Below are 12,378 nucleotides of genomic sequence, written 5' to 3' on the forward strand. Positions count from 1 at the left end.
CAAGTCGAAAAATTTGGGATGGAGCAACTGCCGTTCTAGTCTACTCTATTGAGAGGGACGTGCCAGCACGGCAATGGCCCAATTGGAGTGTTCAGTAGGCCCACATGCCAAGATAGTAGTAGAAGGGCCTATGTATGGGCCAGGCCCAACTAGAACGGCATGGGTAGCTTTACACGAATTGGGCCTTGTCCATTCCCTTTCACACGAATTCATTCTAATGTTTATGTTTTCTGCTAACCAAGGAGTACTTTGTTTCTGAGTTGAAGCCAACAAAGCTGAAAATTTGTTTACACTGAATACTCAACCTATGATTCACCAATCATAAGTATATAGAATCTCTCTTAAGCCACCTTACTCAGGCTTGTGGTTATGCCATCTTTTGACCCATGAATACTGGGATGCCATAATGTTACAGGGCGTGTGATAAAGTAACCAAACCACTAAATGGTGTGTTTCGTGTGAAAATTGTCTATATAGAATTTTCTTTTAAAAAAATCAAATAAATTATTTTTAAATTTCTAATATTTAATTCTTAGCTAATCATATCAATCATATTTCTCATTGATATTTGCTTCGGTCCAACAAAAAGTAACTCGAGGTACCAAATCATTTTTTATCATTGGATCTAGCTGAGTAGGATGTGCGCTATTAGATCCAACGGTCAGAAACAACTTGGAACCGCGAGGTACCTTTTATTGGACTGTAAAATTGCTCTTTCTCATTTTGCACTAGGCTAACAAGCTAATTTCAACTTCTGAACAAAACACGCCGATAGGCATTTCCCCCTGGACATGTAACTCAACAGCCAGACGAGAGACACCCCAGCAAAATACCAATGACAAGATCTGGTTTCTCCAAACAACATTTGCTCAAAGGGCAGCAGTTATAAAGATCTAAAAAGTGCATGCTCATAATTGCCTTTATCCACATTTGCATATTGCAGCACATTGGATACAAACCATCATCAGCAATAGGTCTCATATAATTGCTTGTACGCATGGTTAGAAAATTCTTGCCCTTGTGTATATATTAGTGCTTACTGCACAAATGGTATAAGGAAATACTCAGCGTAGAACAGCTGCAGGAGAATATGAACAATGGAAATTATTAATATGACCAAAGTATGATTGTCTGACAAAATATGACCAGAACATTATCATTAATCACCTTCCAAATGAACATGTAAAATGATGTGATCCACGCCTTGTTCTCAACGTCACATTCCTGTGCTCTCTGCCAAAGTGCAAAGGCTAACATGCCATGGCCGAAAACCTGGTCAATCAAACAGCAAAAGACTTATGATCTTCCAAACAGAAAAAGGAAAAAAAAATGATCCCTTTTTCTTTTTTGAGAGAAAGTTAAGAGATCACTCACGGTGATGATCATTTGGGATAGTTTTGTGGATGATGCTCCTGCCAAAATGGCAGCTCCATATGCTGTTAATAGTATGTTTATGCAGAGCCAATACACCTAAACCAGATAAACAGAGGATTTTGCACCATTTTAAAATTTAGAAGGACATGTACAACCATTAGTTTTTTCAGAAGTTGAATTGAATCTGTTCTCACTCTTTCTGGACCCAGACGTACGCTCAAGGACTGGACGCCAAAATGTCTGTCACCATCAATATCAGGAATATCCTGAAAATTCAAAAAATGACCATTGGTGATATTTGAAGAGATGAATGTGCTAGTATTTTGGCAGTCAACATGATTGGACATTTACCTTGAATAATGCAATGACTGCAGAGAAGCAACACATGAACAATGTCGCGAAAACCACCGGCTTTGTTGGTGCCAAGGGTCTCTTCAGAACATGTTGCTGTTACACACAAAAAAAATCTAACCAGGGGAAACCAGGAAATTGCACTTGATATATGTAATAAAAGGGGAACTTTATAGTCCTTCAGAAAATACTTTATGGTATCAAATTTTTAGTGTAGAATTATGGTATTTCTCGATAGTCTAGATACTTACGAGTTTTACGTTATAAAATATGGTACCTCGACATATCTTTTAAAGAATAGTAAAATTGCTTTAATAAAAAGCGTTGTGTACTACCTGCATATGTGCAAAGAATGCTAGCTGAACTAAGACTGCTCTTACAAATAGTATACAGAATGCAGCGAGAAACGCGTTCCGTTTCCACCGGAGTAATGGAGCCTGAAAAAAGAGTGTGATGAATTGGAAATATAAGCAGTGATAAGTTAGATGGAATCATGGAAATCCATTTTCACTTTACAGAGCTCGGCAAGAACTACTTACATCAACAGAGTACGCACTTCCAAGAAAGAAACTGATAAGCAAAGCACACAGCAAAGGAGCTGATTTGGATCTGATTCCAATGGCAATGCTCTGGCAAAAAAGAAGCACAATGTGAGCAAGGTGTATAGACATAAAACCTGCTTTATTCAAACTAGAATGATTGGTTCTTTTATCTCTGCGTTGAACCTAATATACCATGATCAAGGACGTGAGTACTAACACTGCTCCAGTTGCCACTGAAAACTCTCCAGACGCCAATGGAAGGCTGGGTTTATTGACCTCCAAAAAGAAGTATGATTTAGTCGCAATGATACTATTAGTACATATCGTATTATAGAAGAAATTTGTTTTCCAGCAACAAGGAAAAAAGTTACTACCTTATCAATCTGAATGTCATATAGTTGATTCAGGCCAACAACATAGACATTCATACATAAAGCTGAGGATAATGCCTGCACATAAGGAAAAATACATGGTGGTTGTATGTCGGTAGATCATTAAGAAGATAATTTTAAGCGTCTATTGAGCGCAGGATTCACCAGAAACAACAATTTGAAACATCTCTTGAGCATTACATTCATTACAAAATTTGTGATACCTCAAGAAATCCCCATAATACTTTCGTAGTAAAATCATCTAGGCTTCTCATTGGAAGGAGAGAAACTGAAGTGATTCCTATTATCTGTCAAATAATCCAAGAATAATAAGCAATGAATCAGGCAGTGTGCATCCAAAACAGCAATACAATTTTGAATGATATGTGCCAAAGCTCACAGTGCCAAAAATTGTGTGGGGTCGGCAAAACCGATAAAAAGCTCCCAGTTTCTTGGAAACTTCTTCCAAAATTTCTTCAAACTGAATGGCGATCGATTCATGCTGATCGCCAGTAATGGCATAGCATCTAACTTGGAGGACTGAAGAATGTTGCCTTCTTTGCCTCCTTAAGTTTCCTGTTAGACTAGTAGCATTTAAAATTGCATTTAGTTTTATTTGTGAAAGTTGTGGCACTGTTGCTTGGAAGCAAACAAATTGAAAACATATTAATAATAGCTTTTTCAACATCCTTGAAAAGTATCTCAAGATACGATATTTTTCAGTGTAAAAATTTAGTAACTTAAAGTGCAGCAATGTACCTTAAGATAATAGAATTTTGCATTAAAATTTTGGTATCCTTAAGATACTTCTCAAGGATGGTAGAAAAGTCATATTAATAAACCACAAGACTGAGGAGAGTACTTGCCTTGAACACAGGTGAACTGCAGAATTTTCCGCTGACAATTTACCTGTAACGTGCAGAATGGGCGGCAAGCGTTTAGAACATTTAGTCTATTTGGACAAAATTATTTTCGAACAACTTACGTTTCAGGGGGTAATTACACAGTAACATATCTTAATAATCAACCATTTTCATCAACAAGGTATTTTTCTCCAAAAAGAAAAGGAAAAAAATACAGTTACCGAAAAGGATACAACTCTGACTTGTTAATTAGGACAACCTTCATTTCAGAAATATAGACATTCCAGTTCTTCTAGAACTCCGTTGCTGAAAAACTGAGGACATATTGAACAGTACTGTCCAATAGCTATATAATCAGAGATCTAACTTTGTTCGCTGGTATCCTTCAAACTTAGAACATTTGGCACACAATGAATTCCTTTCGTCCAAATATAGAAGTTGGTATACAATGAAAAAGATCACAAAGATCCTGAAACTCTTCCCCCAAAAATTGGAACCCTATAACGTCTAACACTCAGTTTAAACCACAAAATTCCTCTTCCCAAAAACTAAAGGTACTTTTTTTTTTCACCATAGTGCAAAACTTGACTACATGTTTCATCCTGCAATTTTCATGCGTACACAGTTGAAATTTTAAGTCCTAAATATCGTGCTGGCTTTGATCTAGGTACAAACAGGGAAGTCTGCAATGCTGATTTTTATTGAAAAGAAAGAGAAAAAGATGAAACACAGATGGTTGTGTACCGGCCCAGGATAATTTCCTCGTTCCAAACCGAGCCCTGCACTCCAATCCCCTCCTATCTGCACCACCCAACACCGAAATCCACAAATCAAACCGAAGTTAACGAAGAACGCAAGATTAACAAAACACCGAAATAGTAGTTGTCATGAGGCAGCTAGCTAGTTTGCCTGTCTGGGCTCGCACGGTCTGCTGCGCCGGCCGGATAGCCGAGCACGCCGGCGCCGCCGCCGCCGCCGGCGAGGCCTGCATCGGTCTGCGATATATATCGATCGGTGGAAGATACGGCGAGTCAAGCGGCCGACGCGGGAGGAGGAGGAAGAAGAACAAGAAAACCTAGGAATCAACCCGGATCGATCGAGGGTTGATGCCAAGGATGAAGATGATGGTGGCCGGATCGATCGATCGACGGAAATGTGGTGTGGTGTGGAGTGGGGGAGTGAGAACGAGAACGACCAGGGTGGGGGGTGGTGGGGACGCTTAGCTCAGCTTGCTGCTGATTAATGCATGCGTGCGTGCATGGCGTGCATGTAACTGAACCCAGCTAGCTCGATGAGCTAGCCAGCAATGGTGTTGACGCAGGCAGAGGGCAAGGCTAGTTGTGTGCACTGCTTCGTTTTTTTTCTTTTTCCAATTGCATTTTTGTATGAGACGTGTGTGTAGTACAGCTCACGCGTTGGACGAACCTGCCACTCTGCAGCCACGGCAAGCGCCAAGGGGATGGAGCCAGCGTTTTACGCGTGCATGGGACTTTTTTTAAAAAAAAAGTGAACTTTTTTGGATTTGGAAAACTCGCTGGTTTAGCATTTGAAAAAACAAATTCCATTTTGACACCACAAATGTGGAGTCCGATTATTATCTGTCATATATAAAATCCAGTATGAAAGACTTTCCCAATATTAAAATAAGTGTAAAACGACCCTCTCAACTATTCACGTGGTAGCCCAGCCATCAAAGAAAGTAAAAAAAAATAGATGCATGGTTCATAGGTAAGTGATGGCCTCTCAATCTCTCATCTTCTACGTCCACTATTACCCTCTCTCCCCCTCTGTCACCCAAGTTGGCGTGGGTGACGGGCGGTAGTATGCAATAAGGATCGGAGACGACATGTGTAGGAAGAAGCGATAGCAAAGGCAAGGAGAAGATTCATGCCCTTCCTTGATATTGGTGGAGTTTGGGTAATGTCATTGGCATGATGGTGACACCGATGTTGGAACTCATTCACCACCAACGGAGCCCTCAAATCCCTCATCCATTCGCTGGTATGGACAGTGGTGGCGGTTAAACCATCATAGGTGCATTATAGATCAATGACAACAACGACAAAGGCCCTAGTTATGAGATATAAGTGACGACCGAGGTGAGCATGTAGGTCGCCTCTGGCCTCACCTTCCTCCAAGACAGCGATGGGAAGCTACTATGCCACCCGCGCCAAGTCGCTATGTGAACTCCCTCTTCACCTTGCTCTCCGTTGGCATCGGGTTAGAGCTTCATGCAACTTGCTACCTGCACCAAGCCACCACCATTTGTGCTCCCTCATCTCTACACCCACTTCGTTAAGCTGCCATCGTCACCGCCTCTATTCCTTCACATCCCTATTTATCTTCCTTTCTAAGTTTGTTGTCATGGAGCTCGAGGTCGAGCTTGGGCTCCGTGCGCCCTAACACCTATGCAAAACAATGACCATCTTTACTCTCTCACTTCTAAATCCACCGCATCGTCAAGCAGAAGGGCCAGGATGACAGATAAAAAAGAGAAAGTTATCACCACCTATAGGATCGACGGCTAGAGAAAGAAAGAGGGACTAAGGAAGAGAGAACAAAGGGAACATGCAGGATCTACTCTTTTTTGTTTAACTGATAGACGGGTCCCAATAATTTCTAAATTTTTTTGTTGACTGAATAGTCACCAACTCACCGTACCATCGCATAGGTACGTATCATGTAGGATAAAACCATCATCCTTTGGTGACTACCCGAACATAGTGGCACGTAACATAAAACTATCATTCTAACCATAAAAGGAGGTTAGTGGATCCGGTATCGTTAGTGAGAGAGTCTTCGTAACCGGTTTTACGGTTAGGTGATAGGAATCGGGCTCGCCCTATAATTGAGGGAGTTAAGGCAGACTTTTTTACTTCTCGTTTTCTCCCGCGCACGCGCGGCCCACGGCCCACCTCGCGCTACCACGCGGGGCGACGCTATCCTCTCTCCATTCCATTGCGCTCGCGGCTCGCGCTTGGCCTATCCATCCAATCCACCACCACCGCGAAGCCGAAGCGGGAGTGAGGTGAGGCGAGCCATGGCCATGTCCCTCTCCCTGGCGCGCGTCGCGCTCCCGCCTCCGCTGCCGCAGGGGGCCGGGCCCGCCGCCGCGGCCGCCAGGAAGCTCCAGGGCGCCGCCCTCGCGTTCCCCGCCAAGTCGTTCTTCGGCGCGCCGCTGGCTGCCGTCGCGGCCGTCTCCCCCGCAGCGGCGGCGGTGGCGGCGTCCCCGCTCCGGCGCAGGCCGTCGTCCGCCTCCGCCGTCGTCGCGGCGGGGAAGGGGTACAAGATGAAGACGCACAAGGTAATGGTGCCCGGTCTCGTCGGGTGGTAGTTTCGCGCTGTTTGTAGCGTTGAGTTGCGCTGATTTTCTGTGGAATCTGCGCCTGCTGTTGTTGCAAGGCGTCGGCGAAGCGGTTCCGGGTGACGGGGAGGGGGAAGATCGTGCGGCGGCGCGCCGGGAAGCAGCACCTGCTCGGCAAGAAGAACACCAAGCGCAGGAAGAGGCTCTCCAAGATGGTATGCTTCTTCTCTTCATTCCCCCACCCCGCAGTCCCAATACAGTGTAGCTCAAAATTTTGGCCTGCTAGTCATCTAGCCTATCTAGGGTGTTCTTCTGCTTATTTTGAATTGAATGGCACTGTGAACTCTTGATGTGCGCAATTGCCGTCACACACCCACGCTGGGATTGTTTGCACGCCTGGTGGCTGGTGCTGACCATGCTGTTCGAATGTTTGAAATTGCTAAGCATTTTTATTTTTGTGAAACCGGGAGACTGTGAGAGTGAGTGTGGTTTAGCCCATGTGCTTTGGAATGCACCGAATTTGGAGTGTTTCATTTGTGACATTCCAAGCAATATGCAAGTTGATACATTCAATAATTCAAATGCACCCAGCTCGGCAGTTCATGGTAAATGACTAGTGAATTGAACCATTTTTTTTCAGAGTCCATGGTCTACTATTAGTTCTTACAACAAGCTGTCATTAGAAGTCACTTCTTTATGTACTCCTGTGGCAAGTACTACCACCTAACATTAGCAAATTTAAAATGGCTAAATGAAAATATGCCATGCTCTTTGGGTTTTTCTTGGAAAGTTAAAATATTGTCGACTGTCTTTGCCATTTGACGGATATATCAACATAATTAACATGCACAATTTTGTTGTAATATTGGGTTGAGTGTTATAATTAAGTGCACACATGCCAGCAATTGCAAATGGGTCCTTACATTTTTCTATTTTAATAATAATGTGCAAATGCATCATACATATTTTGCATTTGAGTATTTTATCGAAATGTAAGTCCACTATTTTCCCGCACCTTTTCTGTTACTGAGTGCCCATTTTATTTTATAGAGCTTTAGCTTTTCACCCATGAATTTCATTCTTTCCATTTCTTACCTCTTGGACCCTTAAAGCTTACCTTGCACTCAATTTGAGATAGGCAACTTTTCTTGTAGGACCTTCACAAAATCTGGTCTGCTTATATCACCAATTTTGGATAATTAAGCACGTGAAAAGAAACACTATTGTATATTTTTATTGTCAGGGAAAACAGTTACTTATTGAGTATGTAATTTCTTTGGATAAATTGTTGGGTATGCAATGATGTATAGTCCAAGTTGCTTTTACTGTAAATCAAGGGCAACTTCACTGGAAATCTAGAACTTGTTGTGTGCTGCAAAACCCAGCTTACATGTCCTCTAAGAGAACATTCATATCTTTCTCTCAGGTCCAAGTTAACAAGAGCGACTACAACAACGTGACGGGTGCACTGCCCTACCTCAAAGTGAACAGGAATGCAGAATGAGATCTCCTAGGTTTTGCGATCTGCTTCTGTTTCATTTCGTCAACTTGTAATTTTTGTGTATCTTCTTTGTATTTCTTTTCTGAATATCTCAAGTCATACCAAGCAAACATAAACAGCTATTCATGCCAACATGTTCAAAAATGAGTTGCATTTGCACGGACTTGTTATTTCCAATTCTTTGCAAGTTTTTTTTTCTTTTTTGACAAGGAGAATTCGTGCATATATTGAAAGCAACTACTGTGTTCTTTTGTGGTTTACTCTGAAAGCAGCTAGTGTTTCTCCAATCTGGCCTTGAAAGAGTATTAAGGAGTACAGACACGATTGATCGACCATGCAAGCGCAGCTGAAATAAACCGCAAAAGAACAGCTCCAATTATACTAGTGACTAGATAACACAAGATACTCACTCTGTCCCCCAAAAAAACTTTATTTTTAATCCATCTTACACATATCAATACAAAGCTACAAAGATTAAAATGTATTTTACCTTTCGAAATCCAGATACATGTGTCTCCATTTTACTAAACTCTAATATAATAATTGTTAAAGAAATAAAGTTCCGTGTGACAAATAAAAGATGCTAAAATGTAGTAGTTTTTTTTTTTTTTTGGAACGGAAGTATTAAACTGTAAAAGACTTGAGAAGTGAAAAATCAGCCGTTTGTTGGAGCTCTTCTCTGTGAAATTGTGGACTCACTAAAATGGACATCTGAGCGCTCTTATTGGACTAACAAATAAACAGAGAATATAAACAACTTGTGTTTGACATATATGCGTTTTTCCCCTAGAATAGTATAGCATTCTCTAGGGCTTGTTTGGTGGTACGCCACATATTATCATGCCAAAACTTAGATGTGTAATGGTTTACTAAGTTACTGTTTAGTAAGTTGTTGCAATTATGGTAAGTAAGTCATATTTTATTACTCTATGTGCTCAAATGTCTTGCACACAAATTTCTAGCCAAATAATGTTATCAAATCGTTGGCCACACTTTATATGGCAAGCTATACTTGCGCCAAGTTGAGTTTTGCCAAGGTCTGATTATAATCAAATACGGAGTAGTTCTCATGGAATATACCCATGTGCTTATCTCAGCACCCATGTATATAGCTAACAAATAATAACATTAAAATAAGAGAGGATAGACCATTATGATATTTTTATTTAATTGTTGGTGGGTCCCACCACAGAAAAATTTAATTTAATTGTTGGTGAAGGAAAAATGAAATAGCTCATGCATAACTATTATTGTATAATAAAATCATCGCAAAACCGCTAAATACTAGAGAATCTCTGTTCCATATTATAAGATTTTCTATTGTTGCCTAAATTTATGGATGCTAATAAATATTCACATACGTAAAACATATACATTGATCCATGTATAAACTTATGTAAGACCAAAAAATCTTATAATATATAACGGAGGGAGTAGCTAAAGTTATTTCACTTGTTATTTCTTAAAGAAGCTTACAAAAATCTTTGTAACATTTATAAACCTACTACTTCCTTTCTACCTAAATTCATATGGATACTAATGAATCTGACCGAAATACAAAACTGAATGATTGATTCATTAATAAATCTAAGTAGAATCACATAGTCTTACGATATGAAATGAAAGAAGTAGAATATATGGTAAGTTGTTCCTCTCGAATCTGAGATTCGCTAAGGAAATTTAAAACCTCACTAGTAACGTTTATTATACAACAAGCTTACGATAGAACCATTAAATAGTAGCTCCATGCCCCTATTTCTACGCAAAGTAATTCCATACGAATCAACAACTTGATCAACAGATACAAGATGACTCAGACATTCAAATAAGTCAACAAAATCCCCCCAAATGTGGTGGAGATTAGACACATTCAACCTCATGCGGGGAGCAAGTGTCTACAAGCGCTCGTGAGGGCATGCAAAACCCATTCGAACCCCAGCGAACGTCCCATCTAAAGGATGCTCTAGTGCTCTACCAATGCGTACACGCGTGTTCACAATAATTCCATTCGAATCATATATTCTCTAAATAGAAAATTTAAAATTGTCAAATCATAATGTGGGTTGTAAAGAAAACTTATGGAAAGTCATTCCATTCAAATCTTGAGATACATCGGAGAAACCTGACACCGTACTAGAAAATTTATTATACAATGATGCCATCGTAAAACCATTAAATTACAACAATAAGCTCCTACTACTATGGAAAGTAATTCTATTCGAATAAGAGACTTGCTAAATATAATGCAAAACGGTCAAGTAATAACTATAGGCTATCAAAATTTCTAAAAGTCATTATGCTCGAATCCCAAGATTCGATGGAGAAACCCAAAACCACAGTAGCAACGTTTATTATGTATTAAATTTCATAAAACCTAGGTATGGAATGGGGGATTTGTATCATAATAATTGGGTTTATAATTCCTTTTAACAAAACCCAAGTTATGGGGCAACATGTTTTAAAAAAAAAACCCCAGTTACAAACTTAGAATGTCATAGAGTCTACGTCCAATAGTACTACCATTTGTGTGTTAACGGCCGGTGATTTTGTTACGCTTTTTGCAATCATACAATGTGCTGAGAAAGGAAATGAATTAGATGAAGGGATGCATATTTAGATCATATTAATGTGAATATATGCCTAAATAATACAACGTACAACAATATAATTTGCATTTTTACACGAATCTATGGTTTCTCGAAACATGTTGCCCCAAAACATGGGGTTCGTTGAAACAAATCACAAATTCACAATAACTGGGGTTTTCTGTTATGGATGGCCTAAAACCTAGGATTTTGTAAATTTTACTCTTTATTTGTACATCGATGCCAATGCAAAACCATCAAATTACAACATGCCAATATTCTATGAAAAATAATTTCGCTTTAATAAGATATTCACTGAAGAGAGCAAGCCTCAAGGGTCAAATATAACGATATGTTATTGACAAACTTATGGAAAGTCATTACGCTGGAATCCCAAGATTCGTTGGAGAAAGTCGAAACGCACTAGCAATATTTATTATACAACAATGCTATCACACACACACAAAAAAAATAACAACAAGCTACAACAGTACTACTTCTATGGAGGGTAATTCTATTCAAACCAAAGATTTGCTAAATAGAACATGTAAAGCCATCAGAAAATAACGATAACATATCAAAACTTATAGAAAGCAGTTCCTCTTGAATCCCAAGATTAACTAGAGAAACCCAAAACTGTATTGTCAAATTTATTACGGAGGAAATTTTTAGGAAATCCTAGGTTTTGGGACACCGTAAAGTAATACCAAGGTATTGTAATTTATTATAACAAACCACAGTTATGGGGCAACATGTTTCAAGAAAACCCAGGCTCAAACTTAGATCGTTAATTTGGCTACATAATAGTCATGAAAAAATCGTATGAGACATTTTTTAATTATATACACATATTTATGATACTTTTGACAATTATTGGTTGTTGATAGACAACTATTTGTGTATATGTCAATGGTTGGCACGGTGTTTATGTTTTTGCAATCATAAATGCAAGTGAGAAAGGCGAGTGAATAGAAGGGACATGCATGTAGAATCATATTAATATGTGAATAGATATCTAAGCAGTCCCATGTGTAACAATGAAATGTGAGTATTTTATTACATAATGTCAATACATTTTAGCCCAACATATTGTGGTTACATGAAGCGAATCCCAATAACTATGGTTTTACACAATAGATGCCTTAGATTTTGTGAAATTTAATCTTTATTATACAACAATGACAGCACGAAACCACTAAATTACAACAACATGCTTCCACTTTTATGGAAAATCATTCCTATATATTCGCCAGATAGAGCACACAAAATTGTCAAATAATATCAACACGCTATTGAAACTTATAGAAAGTGATTTGACTTAAATCCAAGATTTATTGGAGATACATGCAACCAATCTCGTAATATTTATAAGAAAAAATAAATCTTGTAGCCAACAAGAGAGACACCTAAGGATATTAGGGCTGAGAAAAGATATAGCGAAAAAGCATCATGAAGGATCTACCTAAGATCAACAAATGACTCCAAAA

The 12,378-nt window shown here is 39.4% G+C and overlaps 2 protein-coding genes across 2 annotated transcripts; one reads left to right on the plus strand and one right to left on the minus strand.

Annotated features, from left to right (window-relative positions):
• Window positions 1-648: 648 nt before the first annotated feature.
• On the minus strand, window positions 649-4,682 carry LOC102714653 (homogentisate geranylgeranyltransferase, chloroplastic). The gene is made up of 14 exons (XM_006656241.3): window positions 4,411-4,682; window positions 4,246-4,302; window positions 3,505-3,547; window positions 3,039-3,222; window positions 2,863-2,946; window positions 2,642-2,716; window positions 2,460-2,543; window positions 2,265-2,354; window positions 2,061-2,162; window positions 1,726-1,821; window positions 1,569-1,640; window positions 1,375-1,470; window positions 1,168-1,272; window positions 649-1,078 (listed from the first exon to the last, which is right to left on the minus strand). The coding sequence occupies exons 1-14, from the start codon at window positions 4,490-4,492 to the stop codon at window positions 1,037-1,039; spliced, it is 1,212 nt and encodes a 403-aa protein (XP_006656304.1). The 5' UTR covers window positions 4,493-4,682; the 3' UTR covers window positions 649-1,036.
• Window positions 4,683-6,439: 1,757 nt separating this feature from the next.
• Window positions 6,440-8,483, plus strand: LOC102714300 (50S ribosomal protein L35, chloroplastic). Its single transcript, XM_006657127.2, has 3 exons — window positions 6,440-6,805; window positions 6,904-7,020; window positions 8,232-8,483. Exons 1-3 carry the CDS (start codon window positions 6,542-6,544, stop codon window positions 8,307-8,309), a joined length of 459 nt encoding a protein of 152 aa, XP_006657190.2. The 5' UTR covers window positions 6,440-6,541; the 3' UTR covers window positions 8,310-8,483.
• Window positions 8,484-12,378: the final 3,895 nt, after the last annotated feature.

This window comes from Oryza brachyantha, chromosome 6 (genome assembly GCF_000231095.2).
Source record: "Oryza brachyantha chromosome 6, ObraRS2, whole genome shotgun sequence".
In the NCBI taxonomy this organism is placed as follows: Eukaryota; Viridiplantae; Streptophyta; class Magnoliopsida; order Poales; family Poaceae; genus Oryza; species Oryza brachyantha.

Bases quoted from the DNA above. Each gene is read 5' to 3' on its own strand.
- LOC102714653 (XM_006656241.3), bottom strand. From the start codon at position 4,492: ATGCAGGCCTCGCCGGCGGCGGCGGCGGCGCCGGCGTGCTCGGCTATC. The intron at 2,717-2,862 runs GTATCACAAATT...CCTTATGTGCAG, and splicing joins TATTATGGGGATTTCTTGAG to GCATTATCCTCAGCTTTATG. The intron at 1,273-1,374 runs GTGAGTGATCTC...TTGATTGACCAG, and splicing joins TATCCCAAATGATCATCACC to GTTTTCGGCCATGGCATGTT.
- LOC102714300 (XM_006657127.2), top strand. From the start codon at position 6,542: ATGGCCATGTCCCTCTCCCTGGCGCGCGTCGCGCTCCCGCCTCCGCTG. The intron at 6,806-6,903 runs GTAATGGTGCCC...TGTTGTTGCAAG, and splicing joins ACAAGATGAAGACGCACAAG to GCGTCGGCGAAGCGGTTCCG. The intron at 7,021-8,231 runs GTATGCTTCTTC...TCTTTCTCTCAG, and splicing joins GGAAGAGGCTCTCCAAGATG to GTCCAAGTTAACAAGAGCGA.